The sequence below is a fragment of the Anguilla rostrata genome, chromosome 18 (genome assembly GCF_018555375.3).
Source record: "Anguilla rostrata isolate EN2019 chromosome 18, ASM1855537v3, whole genome shotgun sequence".
In the NCBI taxonomy this organism is placed as follows: Eukaryota; Metazoa; Chordata; class Actinopteri; order Anguilliformes; family Anguillidae; genus Anguilla; species Anguilla rostrata.
Genome location: NC_057950.1, coordinates 9,908,024 through 9,926,875, shown reverse-complemented (window position 1 = coordinate 9,926,875; position 18,852 = coordinate 9,908,024). Strand labels below are relative to the sequence as shown.

The 18,852-nt window shown below is 46.7% G+C and overlaps 2 protein-coding genes across 3 annotated transcripts in view; one reads left to right on the top strand and one right to left on the bottom strand.

The window, feature by feature from the left end:
* Nucleotides 1-32: 32 nt before the first annotated feature.
* On the top strand, nt 33-8,381 carry polr1b (RNA polymerase I subunit B). Its single transcript, XM_064317063.1, has 15 exons — nt 33-297; nt 674-841; nt 967-1,113; nt 1,396-1,528; nt 1,861-1,997; nt 2,375-2,598; nt 2,834-3,005; nt 3,391-3,562; nt 3,862-4,143; nt 4,242-4,375; nt 4,765-4,935; nt 5,328-5,484; nt 5,987-6,183; nt 6,590-6,840; nt 7,193-8,381. Exons 1-15 carry the CDS (start codon nt 121-123, stop codon nt 8,073-8,075), a joined length of 3,405 nt encoding a protein of 1,134 aa, XP_064173133.1. The 5' UTR covers nt 33-120; the 3' UTR covers nt 8,076-8,381.
* A 501-nt stretch (nt 8,382-8,882) lies between these two features.
* The window catches only part of nanp (N-acetylneuraminic acid phosphatase), a 44,922-nt gene continuing 34,952 nt past the window's right edge, over nt 8,883-18,852 (bottom strand). Inside the window, exons 3-5 of one of the 2 annotated variants that reach the window (XM_064317065.1) lie at nt 15,772-15,836; nt 15,164-15,257; nt 8,883-10,088 (exon numbers count right to left, since the gene is read on the bottom strand). In XM_064317065.1, the coding sequence (XP_064173135.1) occupies nt 9,450-10,088; nt 15,164-15,226 (702 nt within the window). In that variant the 5' untranslated portion in view covers nt 15,227-15,257; nt 15,772-15,836 and the 3' untranslated portion in view covers nt 8,883-9,449. Of the gene's footprint in view, nt 10,089-10,724; nt 10,938-15,163; nt 15,258-15,771; nt 15,837-18,852 lie in introns of those variants that run through there. The other variant, XM_064317064.1, reaches the window with a different exon arrangement.

The following is an 18,852-nucleotide window of genomic DNA, read 5'->3' as shown; positions in this document are numbered from 1 at the left end:
CTACCGTAGATAATCTTTATTTGGACGTTTGTACTTCCTGTGTCAGTCAATGTCTACTTCCTGTCTGCTGCCACATGCATGTGATTCCAAAAAGCTACAGAACTTGTGCTAAAAACAAGCATGGACTCTACGCCGAAGTGGAGTAACCTGCCGACTGCTCCCAGTTTGAAGAACTTGACTGTACCCGGTTTCGGAATACCCGCGGAGAAACAGCACGCTGCAGTACAGGATCTGGTTAGAGCTCACATCGAGTCATTTGACCAAGCGGTTAGCGATGGATTATGTCGCGCAGTACAGGTAAGAGTAGGCTACCGTACGATCGTACATTATCTCATGGGCAAAGGAAGACTCAAATCTCAGCTGCGCACATTTGCGAAATATGTTGTCAGTTCTTTGACCTGTTAATTGTCTGACCTGTCAAGTAAAACAGGCAACTGTATGCTTCTTGGTAGCAGACAGACCATGTGGCTAGCTAGTTATAGTTACTTAGAGCACTTTACTGTATATTTGACTTGGTTTGAGACATTATTATTATTGTTGTGGTTACTGTTATTAATGTTAGCTAGAACTTGTCCATTTGGTCGAAGGTGTTTTCATCAAGCAGATAGTTATTGACTTTCTGTAACGTTTCTAAAGAACCTGACAAGCTTCCTGATTGTATTTGTTGGTGTAGGCAATTCCTCCCCTGGAGTTCATGTTCAAAAATGAGCGGATTAGCTTGGCGTTCGTGGAAGCCACGATCCACAAACCTGTGGTCGGCAAAGGGAGTGTTTGCCGGGACATGACGGTGTACCCCGCAGAATGCAGGGGGCGCCGCTGCTCTTACAGGGGGAAGCTGGTTGTGAGTATCTACGAAATGCAAAAACATTCATGAATATTTTCATTAGCACAACAGTTTTGCACATCTTGAAAAACTCGCGTGCGCAAATGTCCCTCACCTTGAGCTTTTCTTCGCGGCCTTTACAGGCAGACGTGAGCTGGTCCGTTAACGGGATTCCCAAAGGCGTCATCAAGCAGTCTTTGGGTCTGTTGCCCATCATGGTGAAGTCTAAGCTGTGCAACCTGCATGGGCTCTCACCCAAAGAACTCATCGAGCACCACGAGGAGGCTGAGGTAGTGTGTTTTTGGGAGAACTATATTGTTTTATATGTCTAACACTTTATAACTCACTCTGATTCAACTCACCAAACTGAACTACATAAGTCAGTCAATTACACATTGCTGCATCTTACTTGCTGCCTTTCTCTCATACACACATTCATACACAGTCATGAGCGCACAGGCCTGGATTCGGCCTGTGCTTGTCATTGAAGGTCTCAAAGCACATCACTGACATTCTGGGCCTAGGCCCTTACAAGCAGAGAACTCAGTGTCATCCCTCCATTTCTGTCTCAGGAAATGGGCGGCTATTTTATTGTGAATGGGATCGAGAAGGTCATCCGCATGCTAATCATGCCCAGGAGAAACTTCCCCGTCGCCATGGCAAGACCTAAGTGGAAGAGTAGAGGTCAGGGCTACACACAGTACGGTAAGTTTGAGATTCACCTCCGCCCTTTACAGAAGAGTCCAGACTCTAGTCCTTATAGAGTCTGACTGGTCAAATAGATGACCATATTCAAGGCCGGGACAAAGAATAATTCATAATTGTCAGGGACTGAACTACTGCACCGAGACATCTCAGGTTTTAACTAGAAGCTGGCGAGTATATGGAGTAGAAGCCTCCAACAGGTATGTTTGAATACGCTTGCCTGCCTCTAGTACGATCTGGAATGGACTTACTCTGTACAGAAGCTTCCCTGGTTTTTCGGCCTGTGTTGCTTTCAGAGCATGTGGGGAATGACCACACCCCCTTTGTTCCAGGTATTTCCATGCACTGCGTGAAAGACGAGCACACCGCCATTAACATGAACCTGCACTACCTGGACAACGGCACGGTGATGCTCAACTTCATCTACCAGAAGGAACTCTTCTTCATTCCCCTGGGATTCGCACTGAAGGTGAATAATGGTGTTTCAGTCCTCAACACACATATAGCACCCTCAGAAAACCTTTAGGGCTCAACTCCAATGTACACAATGTTACTCCAGTTACAAGCACAAGGGTTCAAGCTAAACTCATACAGCCAAACAGCCAGTCAGCTTACTCGGGTGATTAATTAATTGTACTACCACCTCATTCTCCGTTCCTAAAAAATATGTATGCCTGTAGCAGTTGTAGTTATAGTTCTCGCACAATTATACATGCGTGGCTATGTACCGTGCGATTTTCATTTTTGGGGAATCCCTCGTACGTTGGTTAACTGTATAACCAATAAATATAAAAACCAAGGCTTGTTTTACCTGTGATTAAAATTCCATTGGTTTCTTGTACCTAGGCCCTGGTGGACTTCACAGACTTCCAGATCTACCAGGAGCTGATCAAGGGGCGTGAGGAGAACTCCTTCTACAAGAGCTGCGTGTCGGAGATGCTCCGCCTCGTCATGGAGGAGGGCTGCACCACCCGCAGGAAGGTGTTGGACTACCTCGGGGAGCGCTTCCGGGTCAAGATGAACATGCCAGAGTGGTTCACCAACGAACAGTGTGCCAAATTTCTTCTGGAGTGAGTGGGTGGCTGGCAGCGTTGTCGTTTAATGTTGGGTGGTAACCTGACCACGTATATGTCAACATCTAATCTCCACTCCATGAACAGCATATTATTCACATGCACATGCAGAACTTTCATATATACCTGTATGTAATCTGTGGCATGCAGACTGACTAAATATCAGCCTATTTGACCCAGAGACCAAGAAATTATGGTATAATTGATGTCCTCTCCCTGTTCACTGTGGCAGGCAGTGTCTCTGCATCCACCTGAAGTCAGACGTGGAGAAGTTCTACCTGCTGTGCTTGATGACCCGGAAGTTGTTCAGCTTCGCCAAGCAGGAGTGCATGGAGGAGAACCCTGACAGCCTGATGTGTCAGGAGGTGCTGACGCCTGGCCGGCTCTACCTGATGTTCCTCAAGGTGATGTGTGCCGCACAGGTCTACCCCAGGGTAGCAGCATGCTGCAGTTAAGCAACTGGGCTTTTGACCAGAGAGCTGCAGGTTTGACTCCTAGCCAGGGGCCGCTGCAGTTTTGCCACTTTACATCTCTATATATCCAGCTTGCTGAATGGATAAAATGCCAAACAGTTTTCTTCTTCGTAGATGCTCATATGCAAATTCTAACTGGTTTGGCTTTGTTTTAGTTTGGTTTTTCTGGTATTCATTTCATTTTTTTCTCAGGCCAATTTTTATATGAGATTTTAACAAAATTAACAACAAAGGCAAACCTTCAGGGAGAAGGAAAAAGGTTTGTTTGCTTCTTGTCTTGGAAGAAAGGATACTTAATCACTTTACTCAACTGCAGGAGAGAATGACAGCCTGGCTTGTTTCGGTGAAACTCTCCATGGACAAGCGGGCTCACCGCATCCAGAATCCAATAAACGCTGAAGGTCTCACAAAAATGTTCAACCTGGGGACAGACCTGACCAAGCCTTTTGAGTACCTGCTGGCCACAGGCAACCTGCACTCCAAAACAGGTAATACCCCTGAGCAACGTCCACTCAAACCTAGGTGAGGCACCAGTTTCAGGCACCCAAACAACCTGAGCCGAGCTGGGCAACCCCACCCTCCTCTCCTTGTTAGTGGGCCAACGCTGGTTATGCCTGTGGGTTGAGGTCACGTGTGTCACTAAAGCACAAAAAATGTAATTGAATAATGATTCCAGCTCTGTAGCAGGAAAAGAGCGTTAAAAAGGGTGCAGAAAGATACAGAGCGGGTCCTTTAGTGTGAGAGTCTGTCTCTGGCCTCCTCTCTAACCCCCCCTCCTCTTCCTCAGGGTTAGGCATGCTGCAGGATTCGGGCCTATGCGTCGTGGCGGACAAGCTGAACTTCGTCCGCTACCTGTCCCACTTCCGGTGCATCCACAGGGGCGCCGCCTTCGCCAAGATGCGCACCACGTCCGTGCGGCGGCTGCTGCCCGAGTCCTGGGGCTTCCTGTGCCCCGTGCACACGCCCGACGGCGAGCCCTGCGGACTCATGAACCACATGACCGCCCACAGCCAGATCGTGGCCCCCGCCCATCCCACCACCACCCTGCCCGGCCTGCTCTGCTCCCTGGGTGAGTCTCGCCCCCCTCCCCCCTACACGGTGTGCAGGGCGGGCAGCGTGCTCAGGGTGCTGTGTAACTGAGTGTGTTTGTCGTCCGCTGCGTCCCAGGCGTCACTCCCGTAGATGGGACCCCTAGCCAGCCGTACTCCGACTGCTACCCTGTGGTTCTGGACGGTGCCATGGTGGGCTGGGTGGAGAGGGACCTTGCGCCTGTGGTTGTGGACTCCCTTCGGAAGTTCAAGGTGAGCAGCATTACCTGTTACATCCTCCTGGCATTATGACAGTCACACGTCTCCCAACAGTGTTACATATATTCACACCTCTCTCAGTGGAGTTGGATAGTCTCACACCTTTCTCCGCAGAGTGTCTGGTTATCCTCTGAGAACCATAATTGTCCATATGGGCTTCTCTCGCTGGCTATGATGGATTCTTTCTGAGGGAATCTTCTAGAATAAGTGCTTCACGATGCTCTAGTCATGACTCCAGACTGTGGCACATCACTGCTTCTCAACGTAGCTCACATGCTGTGATTTTTCTTGGGTTCATCAAATGACACAGGTGCCCCCATCATGCACCTGGAATGGTGGAGAACAGTTTCCTCTCCGTTTCCTCACTGTCCGTCCTCCTGCAGGTGCTTAAGGAGAAGAAGATCCCTCCTTGGACTGAGATAGTTCTGGTGCCTCAGACAGGAAAGGCCAGTGTCTACCCCGGCCTGCACCTCTTCACCACGCCCTGCCGCCTGGTGAGGCCCGTCCAGAACCTGGCGCTGGGACAGGAGGAGCTCATTGGCACATTTGAGCAGGTATGGCACGGGGAGGCAGAGCAGATATCTGGTGCTGCAGCATATACAAAATACTTTTTGTACAACAGTACAATACTGCTTGGGACAAACTGTTTGGTCACACACAAAAACACTATTCAGTTAAGCCGTCCAATGTCTGCCCCTGCTGATTTCACTAATTAACACACCTTCAACCAATGATGAGGGAACTAACTGGTGAAATCAGCAAGTGTACTGTTTGGTTGGAATGAAAACCTGCATACTCTTGGCCCTCCATGGCACATGGTTGGCACCACTGATCTACTGCACTAACATGGTTTTCATAGCTCTACCTGTTGGTAATGTGTACAGCATAGGTCCAGGCACTTAGCAGTTATTCAGTGTGTTTCTCTCACTCTCCCCTTCTCTCTCAGCTCTTCATTAATGTGGGGATATTTGAAGGAGAGATCGAGCCAGGGGTGACCACACACCAGGAGCTCTTCCCCCACAGCATGCTGAGTGTGGTGGCCAACTTCATCCCCTATTCTGACCACAACCAGTCCCCCCGAAACATGTACCAGTGCCAGATGGGTAAGGCTGCCACCTGGTGGACAGCAGTACTGCTAAAGGATTCCATCTACTTAGGCACAGATCAGGATGCATAATTCTCCACAAAACATAATTCTTGGATGACTGTTGTGTAATTGGACTGGTACATACCCTATAGTCAAATATTTTACTGCAGTGCGTTTTGGAAAATGGGATCCGTAATATTATTAATGTTGTAGATGTATTTATATTTTTAAAGCAAACAGATTAAGATTCTCAGACCTGTTCTCTCCTGACTATTATAATCGTTGTTTTATGCATGAGAGTAGTGCTTACTGCATGGTTTAATGGATACATCCCTCCTGACAAGCTCAATCCATATTGTCCTTTAAATATTTTTTTAAAAACTTCCTTTTATAAGCCTACTTTGATTGAGTAGTTTGGCTGAATTGTCTTCAAACTGACCTCTTCCAACTGCAATGTAAGGAAGGTATTATTATAATAATGCTGGATTCTTTAAAGTCATCTACTTTCTCTCCTGTAGGTAAACAGACCATGGGCTTCCCACTGCACTCGTACCAGGATCGCTCCGACAACAAACTGTACCGCCTACAGACGCCCCAGAGCCCCCTGGTGCGGCCCTACATGTACGACCACTACAACATGGACAACTACCCCATCGGCACCAACGCGATCGTGGCAGTCATCTCCTACACTGGGTACGACATGGAGGACGCCATGGTGAGGAAGCAGGCGCTGGTCTTTCTCTGTTACATTTCAGTTTATTAGCTTTGTGTCGTTCACTTCTAATTTTTTTCATCCTCACTGTCTGAACTTCGCCCGTGAATTATTGTTTTCACTGAGGATGCATAGATCAAGGGGGAAACCTGCATGAAAACACAAGCTGATTGAAGTCAGAAGTTTCTTTATGAATTCTGCCAATGCCGTGAAGTACTGTTACGACTATACTCAGTCTTAAGGGTGACAGCAGGTGCATCAGGAAGATGCTGACTGAACACACCTGACTGAAATAATCGTGTTCTAATTTCCCTGTTGGCTCTAATGGTTACATTTCTCTGTGGTTCTAATTGCTAGTTTCCAGTGTGTTCTGTTGCATTTCTACATGGGTTCTTGCTGTGTCCCTCAGATTCTGAACAAGTCATCATGGGAGCGGGGCTTTGGTCATGGCTGTGTGTATAAGACTGAGCTGGTGGACCTTGCGGAGAAGACGAAAGGGGAGGACTGCCTGGTGTTCGGGGTCAAGCCTGGAGACCCGAAAGTGATGGATAAGCTGGACGCCGATGGGCTGCCCCCCATCGGAGCAGTGCTCCAGTACGGAGACCCCTTCTACGGCTACATCAACCTCAACACCGGCCAGAGCTTCGTCACCTTCTACAAGTGAGTCCTTACCTCCCAGTGCGCCCTTATTCAGAGAATCAGCATCCACAATCAACTATGGGGAAAATAGCTTCCCTGCACGCAGGGCTTAAAATGTAGTGTCAAAACACTGGTGTGGAAAGGGTGTATGAGACTAATCTGGGATGCCTGTGTGGTGTACTGGTTAAGAGGTCTTAGTTGGAACCCAAAGGTTTCAGGTTTTGGAACACAACAGCGTTGTACTAGGTACTTAGTAATATTATGTGAGAGATGCCAGTAAAATTCCCAGATGCAATAACCATCCGCTTCTGCTCTGATTTAAAGGCAGAATTGAAGTCTGCAGGAAAATAAACTCCGCTTTTCCCCACCTCAGGAGCAAGGAAAGCTGTGTGGTGGACAACATAAAGGTGTGCAGCAACGACGCCGGGACGGGCCGCTTCAAGCGCGTCTGCATGACGGTGCGCGTGCCGCGCAACCCCACCATCGGCGACAAGTTCGCCAGCCGGCACGGGCAGAAGGGCATCCTGAGCCGGCTGTGGCCCGCCGAGGACATGCCCTTCACCGAGAGCGGCATGACGCCCGACATCCTGTTCAACCCGCACGGCTTCCCCTCGCGCATGACCATCGGCATGCTCATCGAGAGCATGGCGGGCAAGTCGGGCGCGCTGCACGGCGCCTGCCACGACGCCACGCCCTTCCGCTTCTCCGAGGAGAGCCCGGCGCTGGAGCACTTCGGCGACATGCTGCGCGCCGCCGGCTACAACCACTACGGCACCGAGCGGCTCTACAGCGGCCTGAGCGGCCGCGAGCTGGAGGCCGACATCTTCATCGGCGTGGTCTACTACCAGCGCCTGCGCCACATGGTCTCCGACAAGTTCCAGGTGAGGACCACGGGGGCGCGGGACAAGGTGACCAACCAGCCGGTTGGGGGGAGGAACATCCAGGGGGGCATCCGCTTCGGGGAGATGGAGCGGGACGCGCTGCTGGCCCACGGCTCGTCCTTCCTGCTGCACGACCGGCTCTTCAAGTGCTCGGACCGCTCGGTGGCCCAGGTGTGCATGGACTGCGGCAGCCTGCTGTCGCCGCTGCTGGAGAAGCCGCCGCCCTACTGGTCGGCCACGCGCCACAGGAAGACCGTCTGCACGCTCTGCGGCAAGAGCCAGTCCATCGACGTCGTGTCCGTGCCCTACGTCTTCCGCTATTTCGTCGCCGAGCTCGCCGCTATGAACATCAAAGTCAAACTGGATATCAAGTAGCCCCCACCCACCCACCCCCGCCACTCAGCAGCCTCTGGGTACTGTTGCTCGGTGTCTGTGGGTGTTCCGGAAGTGGAAGGGTGCTCTGCATAAACCACTCCCCAATCCCCCTATCAGTCCAGTGAACACGCAGAACCTTCATGTGTAATGAAACTAGCAGGATTTGAAATACCCTTATGAAATATTTCAAGCTGAATACGCAGCAAAAGTGACCCATGACTTTGAAGATGGATTCAGTGTAGGGTTGATTACTGCAGAGAAAACGGTATTTTCATTTGTAATAAAATATTTCTGATGTATTTTTAATTGCATCTCTCTTGCTTGGTATGTGCTCTACTCCATACACTCCACATTAAAACCAAAATTCACTGGACTTGAAACTCAGGGGTTCCAGGTTCAAATCTCACATGGGACACTTCCATTTTGTCGTTAAGCAAAAAGTGCTTTAGTAAAAGATCCAGCCTTTAAAGGTGTAGAGTCTGCAAATAACGTAATAAATACCATAAACTACCCCAATCACCATGATGGCCTACTGCCTAAGGGGGCCTTACCTCTCCTGTTTAGACCACAGAAGCAGGGTTACACTAGAATTACAACAGGAGGAATTTTAGCAGTATAGATAGTGCACAGGGGCAAACATGCTGAAGCCAATGTCTTCATGATCTGAAAAGAAACCGCAAAGCAGGACTATACCTATCAGTCTAGAATTCAGCTCTGGACTAAATTCTCTATTTTGTTTAATGGTTCACTTTTGTCATAAACTGACACCTTGGGGGGGAAACGCTGTGGAAAAAATTCAGTTCTCAGTTCTTTGGTCCCACCATTAATTTTTATTTATCCCTCATTTATCCTGGATAGAGCACCATTGAGATTTGCATCTCATTTTCATGGGGGAACTGAAAGGTCCCATTTAACCTTGTTTAATCAGTAAATTAGGTTTATATATGATCAATAAAATATTTTAAATATTCCCTTCAAGGACATCCAGAGTGAATGTTGACAGAATTGCATTGACGATACCTTGATTTTCCCTATGGAGGAAGGATATTTCCTGCTTTAGAACAGGCACCTGCAGGTGCCAAAAACACCTAAAAATTGGCAATAGTCTCGCAAGTTTCTCATGAAGTATTTATGACCCAAGTCTTAAAATATGCATGAAATATCCTTCCTCCAGTAACGCATTTGAGCTCAGGTTTTTCTATGCAATATTAAATCTTAAATTCCACAACATCCCAGTCCAGTTAAAGCTAATAAACAAACTTGAACAGTAAAGGCTGGAGCAAATAAAAAGGTAAACCCCAGATCACCAGAAATTGGAAATGCCCATTATTTGGTTCACGAACGCTATCGCTTTGATCGCTATTTAAAAAGTTGTCATTTCAAGGTGGAGAGTATTGTGGGTAACTCGAGCACCATGGCGATGGTGTAGTCCGGCTTGACGGACACTCCGGCGGGTATGTCCCTGCCACTGGGGTTCACCCACACGGTTGCTCGGACGCCGGCGTTGACTCCGCCCAGCACGTCGGTGTCGAGGGAGTCGCCCACCATCACGCAGTCCCGCGGCCCCACCCCCAGCAGGCCGAAGCAGTGCTGGAATATGGAGGGGGCCGGCTTCTCCTCGGCGTGCTCCCCCCCCACCACCACGGCGTGGAACAGCTCCTCGCAGCGCACCGCCCGGATCTTCTCCCACTGCGGCTGCGTCACCCCGTTGGTCAGCAGGAGCAGCTTGTGGGTCCCGCGCAGGTCCTCCAGCAGAGCCCGGACCGGGCCCGGGATGGCCAGCCGCTCCAGGCGCGTGCTCTTCCACAGAGAGTAGCACTCGGCCGCCAAGGTGCCCCCCGGGTCACCGCCCCCCGCCTCCCGGATGGCCTCTTCCCAGTGCGTCGCTCTCACCTGGTCGATCGACGCGCCACCTGCGGCATCGTACGTCTCCTGGAGCAGCTTCAGCTCAAAGCCCTTGCAGATTTTGAGGATGTCGTCCTGCCCAAATTTAGTTCTGAGAAGTGCCTCTACCTGTGACATTTTGTGAATAGATCACGATTTCACCAACAAGCACTGGTGAACAATTCTGTTATCCCACTTATTAGTGGGACGAGAATTAGCTTTTCAAAGGGGATGGAAAACATTGCTTTCTAGCACTATCTTTACATTTATTCCACCAGAAAAGTGACATGGAATGGTATACTTGGGAGAGGACTGCAAGGTACTGTGTGAACAGATAGGCCTACTTTGCCAGAAGTAACGTATAAGCACAGAACAACCACTATGAAAGATGAACAATTAACTACTAGAGTTGGCTTCTATTTTGACTGCACTGATTTCCACATCTTTGACACAAAGATGGCTTTACGTCGGTATAAAATTAAAACGATCTGATAACCCTATTCGCTAGCAATGAACCATAACTGAGAATTGACAAAGAGCATATGAATTCTTTTCTATAAAAATTACTGCATATTTCTAATCTAGCCAATTTTCAAGAAACTTATTCACGAGTTAACAGACGTTCAAACTACGTTCAAGCTAGATACTAGCTAATACATTCACTCATTCATGTATCGGTTAACAATTATTAAAGAGGCGCAGCATTTAGCTACTGGCTATCGATGAAGCTACCCGGCAACTTGTCTTGACTTGCTCTGCACTTACTTTTTGAATCGCTATTCTGCTGGCACCAGCTGTGTCTATTAGTGTGTTGTCCAAATCAAACAGTATCGCCTTTATACCGTTACTGGCCATTGTGCCCCCAAAACTGGACTGTTACAAAGCTTGAAGTTTCAAAGACTGGCAAATATAACAACGTGGAAGCTGATCGGAAACAAGTCACAATATCCCGCCATGCCTTGTGGGAAAGCGAGTTTTCCCAGCGTTTAGGTGGTGCGCGGTCGGTTTGTTCTTATTTGTTAAAAAGTGCAATCGGTGTTCTAGATGTATGTACAGTCTTGCATAAGAACGTAGTAATTCATTGATAATGTTATGATAAATTATTACGATGTCATGACTCATGAAGCATAAACGACACACTGCAAAAGTATGCCCCAGAAAACAGAATGATTAAGTGCTTCCGGCGCCTGAATCACACCACCAGTAGCCTATTTCGTGTTTGTCCTGCCAATTTATTCATCAAAGCAGAACAGTTTTTTGGAAAGGGCTTGATTATGACTCCAAGTGAAGTATTAAACAAGAACACTCCAACTTGTTCTGTAGTAAATAGGCTACAGGAGCAGACGTGCTATTTGGGGTGTGTTCGAAATATTTTAAAGACTGATGGTGAACACCTGGAGACATCTGGAATGATGTCATTATCTTTGAGAAATAAAGTTCACCTCTGTCAGTGAGGGACATGCCTGTTAGGACTGTTGTCATTAGGCTGCGAAAATCAAAGGTGATATCCTTTTCCTTCTGTACACATCGTGAAGTTTTCTAATCTACATACAGGTCCACGAAAGATTCCACACGGCCAATGTAATGTGACCTGAGTAAAAGGTGGTGTAGGACATAGCCTACGTGTTCACAGCAACACCCACTGTCCTCAGGGCTCATGTACCCCTATGAAGGCATATAGCATTCATGCCAGTGTACAAAGGAACTGACCAAGACTTCAAAATAAACACACACACACACACACACACACACACACACACACACACACACACACATTCTGTCTCTATGGGCTACACACACACACACTCTCTATGAGCTGAACTCAGATGCCCTTGGCCGAGACTGCAAGTTAGCTACTGTCAGTATTGTCTGAACTCACATGCGGTTTGTTGAATGTCTATGTTGTCTGTGATTGTCCACCGAGTATGCTACACAGAAATTATTTTATGTCAATGTTACCACATACGTTCTCAGAAAGACAATATTTAACTGTTAGCTGACAGAGGGATTTCAGTCAATGTTTGTCTGTGGACAAGACACAATGAAGAGTAGGTCCAAGAATGTACATTCAAACTGAGCCTGAAGCTGCTATATCATTTTTTTTAATGCTAAAAAATTAATTGCATTACTTAGGCATGTAAAATAATCTGCTGTTTGTAGGCGAACCCTGCTTAAACTGGCATGTTTTGCCTAACAGTTGAACACAGGTTTAGGATTCTGTTCACAGAATTCAGTTTTTAACTCCCTATATACATCAGCCTAAATAAATCTGAGGGTTTTTTTTCTAGGATTTTAAAATGACAATTTTAATCCTTAAGCTCTTGCTCAAACTCCAGTTTACTCATATTTACTATCTATACCCACAATACCACCATTTTCTTTAATATGAAAAGTAGAATTCAAGAAACAGATCAGGAAAATTATTTTATGATGGATTAGTAACCATAACTGTGTCCATTCAGGTGCTGTGAATGAGCTAGTTTGACAAGCTAGCTTTGTGTAATGTACGTTTTAAAATTATTCATATTATTCATTAATGTTTTTTATTCATATTATTCTGATAATCACTGAAACAAAGTCCAAACTCATTACTGACTGCACCATGGATTTGTCTATTTTACTGAGAAGGCTGACCTAACTGAAATGTCTCGAGGGTGCTGTCATTTTTACAACTAGTTTGCTTCCTTCTGCACGGCTACTTTCTCACGCTTCCAAATGGTGGCCACAGGGGGGCCTCAGTGGCCTATTTTTAAATTAATTTATTTATTTGTTTTAGATTTATGGATTGAAAGGTCAGTAATTATTTAGAATTAAATTCAAAACAAATTCAAAATTCAAATTTTGAGCTTTACTGTATTTATATAGTATTCACAAACTAAAATACAGTAACATTGAAGCTGTAGGAGGAATTCAAATGTATAAATATTCAGTTGCCTTCAGGTAAATCTCTCTGATCTAAACTAAGAATCAGGAAATGTTGTGCAAACGTTAACCCACTTTCAACTGCCAACTCAAACAAGTACACAACGCGAGTTGCATATGCAGGATGCACACACCTGTATCTGACACATTCTGGAAACCAGGCCACATTCTAAAAATGTTTACAGCATGCACACATGCACGCACAAGCACGCACACACACACACGCACGCATGCACACACACTCACTTAGGAAAAGTATTAAATAAAAATAAAGAAAAAAGTCTAACAATCAAAAGGCCTATGGACAGGATGTAACCGTGATTTACAGTAACCAAAGAGTATCCCTGTTCATTTTTCAAATGCAAAAAGACTTTTCCCTGAGAACACAGTCCAGCCATGGTTCTATAGAGGGGCTACAGAGGAGAGTCTGGGTGGAGTTGTTGTGTGGATTGGGGTTCAGAGAATGGGGAGGGGTTTGTGTATCCTCTGAAATGCAGACAAAAACTGAGAAAACTCCCTTTCATCTTTGTAGGTGGTCATCACCAAGCCACCCCACGCTATCTCTCTGCATGGTACGCCAGTCTCCTGCTGATAATTCATGTTGTTCTGAACTGCGAACACCTTCCAAACGTTACATAATACCCCCCCCCCCCCGTGCTGCTTCCACTGTATCTCAGATTTCATGGCGCCCCCATCAGCGTGGGTCTCCTGTGTGACTGCTCCATTGTATAACCAGTCCTGTGCGACTGCTCCATTGGGTAACCAGTCCTGTGTGACTGCTCCATTGGATAACCAGTCCTGTGTGACTGCTCTATTGGGTAACCGGTCCTGTGCGACTGGGCGACTGCTCCATTGGGTAACCAGTCCTGTGCGACTGCTCCATTGGATAACCAGTCCTGTGCGACTGCTCCATTGGGTAACCAGTCCTGTGCGACTGCTCCATTGGGTAACCAGTCCTGTGCGACTGCTCCATTGGGTAACCAGTCCTGTGCGACTGCTCCATTGGATAACCAGTCCTGTGCGACTGCTCCATTGGATAACCGGTCCTGTGCGACTGCTCCATTGGGTAACCGGTCCTGTGCGACTGCTCCATTGGGTAACCGGTCCTGTGCGACTGCTCCATTGGGTAACCGGTCCTGTGCGACTGCTCCATTGGGTAACCAGTCCTGTGCGACTGCTCCATTGGGTAACCGGTCCTGTGCGACTGCTCCATTGGGTAACCGGTCCTGTGCGACTGCTCCATTGGGTAACCGGTCCTGTGCGACTGCTCCATTGGGTAACCGGTCCTGTGCGACTGCTCCATTGGGTAACCGGTCCTGTGCGACTGCTCCATTGGGTAACCGGTCCTGTGCGACTGCTCCATTGGGTAACCAGTGAAGACACATGCCCGCAGTGACAGCTGCAGATTTGTGTTCAGAACTGTGGCAGGAGTACAATTTCACTGCATACTGCACCATGCACTGGTGAATAGCAGTAATGCTGGGGGGGGGGTGCTAGTATGCGGGTTGCTAAAATTTATTACCATAACACATTATTACTGTGCCTACTCCAGCTTCCACTTTTAGCCTTACCACCACTAATAAAGATAAAATACTAATAATATTAATAATAGAAAGTGTTTTTGTGTTTGGCTGTGGCTGGCAGTGGAATATTGTACTGCAGGATCAATTAGGTCCAGTCTGATCCAGAAGCAGAGTGTCATCTTTCTGAAGGACAACTTTGACAATCTTTTCATATTTCTTGCGGTTCAAGTATAGACTGCAGAAAAAATGTGGACCAAGTCACTTTGATGTCACCCATTGACTCTCTGTGGGCTTCGTGAAAAGCGCTCTGAAGCCTGGGAAGTGTAGTTTGTGGGCTCCGCCATGGTGTACAAATTGTAGCTAGACACTGCACAGTAGGGAAAAGAGGGACCCTTATTTGGGCATGAAGTCCGGTTGTCCACTAAGTGCGTGAGATACAGTGACTTCACATTGACGCAAACCCAGATTAGTCCACAAAATATTACAATCTTGTCCAAATAACACAATAACTCGGCACATGGGGAGGCATTAGACAAAGAAAAAACACCTATTGCGACTACATTTTCTTGATTGACTTCATGATTCGACTGTAGTTAGCATTGAAGTAGCAGGAAGTGAGCTTCAAAAACGCAGCCCAGTTTTGGCCGCTGGGGTTCAAGAGAAAATGTCAAGAAAGAGAGGCGTGTACACAAAAAGGTCAACTATTTTTCCTCCCTTATGAGACACAAACAGATGATAAGCAAACAGACCAGCCCTCACCAGCGTGACAAGCAGACGCTCCATCCTACACCATACGGTATAAATATAATCTTCTGTCCTCATCTGACCTGGCGCACACTGTATCCAATGATTTCTGGGAAAAGGAGTACACATTGCTGATACTACTCAAATGTATGATGCCCTCATCCCCAAAGCACCACCCCACCCCCCCCACCCCCCCCACAAACACACACAAGATTTTATCACGTGTGCTGGAATGTATGAACTACACTCGAAGTAGCCTACTTGAGCACTGGTCTGCCAAAAATCGTTTGCCATGGCAATAACGTAAGTACAATAAACAGTACAAACCCACAAACAAAAACAAGAAATCGCCAAGTGTAACCAGGTCAATGTGCTATTCCACCTATGATATAGAGCATCAGAGTCATGGATTAGGGGATAAACGAGATTAGAATCATGATTCTCAACAAGTAATTATAAATTCTCTTAAAATGTCTTATGAAGGTCATATGCATACATAATATTCCCAAAAGTGCTTCAGATAGATTTCAATGCAATGTACTAATGTACTTATTTGAGCTGAATACAGTAGAATACTTGATTCTGTACAACAAACTCAAGAGGAAGAGGGTGGAGGAATTTACCTCTCTTACTCCATGGTCAGTTGGTGTCTCACAGGGCTTTTATGGGCAGGCATTTTTTTTTAAATCTGAAAAACATGAATAGGAAGAGAGTCTTCTTGAAACACAAAAACAGATGCAGCTCTACTGGCACCAACTAGCTGATTTGCACAAATCAAAACATTCTGATGCTGAGATCAAAGTCATCAAGAACATGGAGACTGTGAGTGACACGGAGTATGATTGACAGCACAAGTGATCGACAGTGGGTAGCCCCACCCTTTGGAGTAAATTAAGTATCATTCTCCTATCACCATACGACACCATCCAATAGTCACATCAAACCCCCAGCTGGTGTTATCATAAGAGTCTCGGAGGCTGTGGGGAGTTTGGTACAGAGGTAGAACAGCGATGACGTGGCCTGGCAGTCGGCCAATGGCGCGGCAGCTCATCCGGTGTGTGCCGACCGGAGCCGTGGCGTTCCGGCTGAGTCCTCCTGACCGGCGGCTGCACCGCGGTCTCTGGGAGAGGTGAGCCTTCCCCTGACCACAGATTCCTGTGCTTACTAGAGTATAGCCCTGGGACCTGAGCCCCCAGCAACAGCAGCCCCCTCCCACCTCACGCTCTGATTGGCTGAAGGTGGGCTAGATGATCCCACTGAGACAGGAAACAAACTGCCTTCTGAGTAGTAGAGGTGACGGGGGTGCAGAGATCTGATACAGACACGCCATATAGGATTACACTAAGGCATAAATTCTGAGCCTTCATAACGGTGACACACTGCTGACTAAATCTGCATGCCAAGGCCTTTCTGAGACTTAGGCCTGAAGTAGTGCACGTGGTCTGAACTCAGCGTGAGTCCTTTCCAGAGGCCTGTCTTAGGGTGTTACACACTGTGCCGTGACATCATCCCCACCGCCTGTCAGGCCACCCTGCCAAACAGGAGTGACACTCAGAGAGAAAGAGATGAAGACATGTACCCAGATAGCGTCCTCCACAAATGACTACACTGTACTACACACTGTCACAGTCCTGCCAAGAGCTGAGCACTGATCTAATCTCAGTCTGTTCAGCCCAGCTGCACATATTCATTTATCAGGGATAACTACTGTACTAGCAAGGGATCCACATTCTTTTACTTACTAGCTAAGAAGACTGGTTAATCTTGGATAATTTACAGAACACTTAAAAAAAAAAATCATAATACACATTCAATATGGGTCTATTTACGTACAGCTTTAGGACAAATTTTAGACTTAAAGTACTGTGCTGTAATATATTGTTCTATACTATACTACAGAATAGTATGGTATGCTATAGATTTAAATAGCACTCTAGAATACAGTATGTAGGACTTCATATATTATTGCTGAGTATACTACAGTACAGCATGGTATAAACAGAAATAAGGTGTAACAGTTCAGGTTAAGCAGCTTTCCCATGGGTATAAAGACAGTGACTCTGGCCTTTGGCTAAAAAAACCCAGCTGATTAACAAAACAAAAACACCAAGTCACTGTCGCTCATGCAAATCGAAGCAAACTATTGGAACGATCGGTTTCTTGATAACTGTGAAATACACACAACACCCATTTGCTAGAGTGCAAGAGGCAATAGAGGTGGAGGAAATGGAAAAACTCTGTGATTGCATGTCAAGCTGTTGCACGAATAGATTTTTGAGCAGGAAGATTGCTCATGTTTTTCGCGGTAACAGTTGCATTCCATCAGCCACCACTCAAGTTTCCATAGTAGCCCGCACGCGACAACCGTCGTAGTGTCGATATAGCAACTTGTTAGCAACTCACTTTTTTAAAGCACCTAACAGCTTCAGAATTCACAGTTGAGATATTAATGGGTCTAATTTATGCCAAAGAAAAAAACGTGAAAGCTTATGCTAGCCAGAGACCTAATTCTCTGCAGAAATCAAAATCCCTATGGGAAAAAGGTGCTGGAAATCTGCAGAGGGAACCCGTGGCGGAAGAAACTTTCGGGTTGGTCTACAAAAATACGTCATCACTGTAACACTATACTTATTCTCATTCTTTTATTTCTTGGTTATGGATACTGCTAAGGGGATAAATGTCTTAAAGCAGCAGTTGCCTTACTTTCGGGACTTTAAACCAAACACCTGTTGGCAGCATATAATTACTGAAGGCATCAGTGGAAAGAGCCCTTACCTGGGCTCAGGAATACAGACAAATACAAAATCAGTACAACTGAGACGAAGCAGACAAAATGAGAGAGTAGAAATGGCACAGAGAGAGAGAGAGAGATAGTGAGCGAGCGAAATGGGGAGGGGGGGGGGGGTCATTATCTAAATGAGACTCATTCCATTAATCTTCCCAGGGGTCGCCCAGCTGCACACTGGAAATGGAACCGAAATGGAACACCACCCTGGGCCCCAGGGTGCCGATAAGACCTGATGACAGATTGGTCAGAACCACAGAGAGAGCTGGGGCCGCTCTCTTATCTCACCTGGGTGATGGCAGGGAGACCCCTGACCCCCCCAGTTGTCAAGGGAACCTTTGTTGTTGCCATGATGAAGCAGTAGCAACAAAGAGACTACTGCTACAATTCCGAGACTGTAGGCCTGTGTTTCGTACCGAGTGGAGCGGGTAACGCATACCCCATGACACCGCCCTCATCTCACCATGGAAGACAAAAGATATCGGTCCATTCAATATCAAAACTGCAGAAGAGGATTATGAAAGAAGACCATGCCATCAAGTGGATTTCTGTTGCACTTATTCAAAAATAATGGCTGAAGAGCCTGTGACACATTTACACGTCATTTTCCTAATAATAATAATAATAATAATAATAATAATAATAAAGCAGAATGTATCCCTCTGCAATGGAAGAGGAAGTGGCTCATCTCAGCGAGACACGACCCTGCCTGGCCCAGAACGTCCCAGTTCACAAGGGGAGCACCTGTGATAGACTGAAGACTTGTGAGATTGACAGGGTCAGGCTGTGTGAAGGGGTGCTGCTGGATGGCTCCTGTTAAAACAACTCCTCATGTGCTTGTTTGGCCCCTTCGAAATTAATGGCCATTGCATTGACAATATCAGCCTATAAATGCAATTATAAATTTAAAATTGCTAAC

Bases quoted from the DNA above. Each gene is read 5' to 3' on its own strand.
- polr1b (XM_064317063.1), top strand. From the start codon at position 121: ATGGACTCTACGCCGAAGTGGAGTAACCTGCCGACTGCTCCCAGTTTG. The intron at 1,114-1,395 runs GTAGTGTGTTTT...TTTCTGTCTCAG, and splicing joins AGCACCACGAGGAGGCTGAG to GAAATGGGCGGCTATTTTAT. The intron at 4,936-5,327 runs GTATGGCACGGG...CTTCTCTCTCAG, and splicing joins TCATTGGCACATTTGAGCAG to CTCTTCATTAATGTGGGGAT.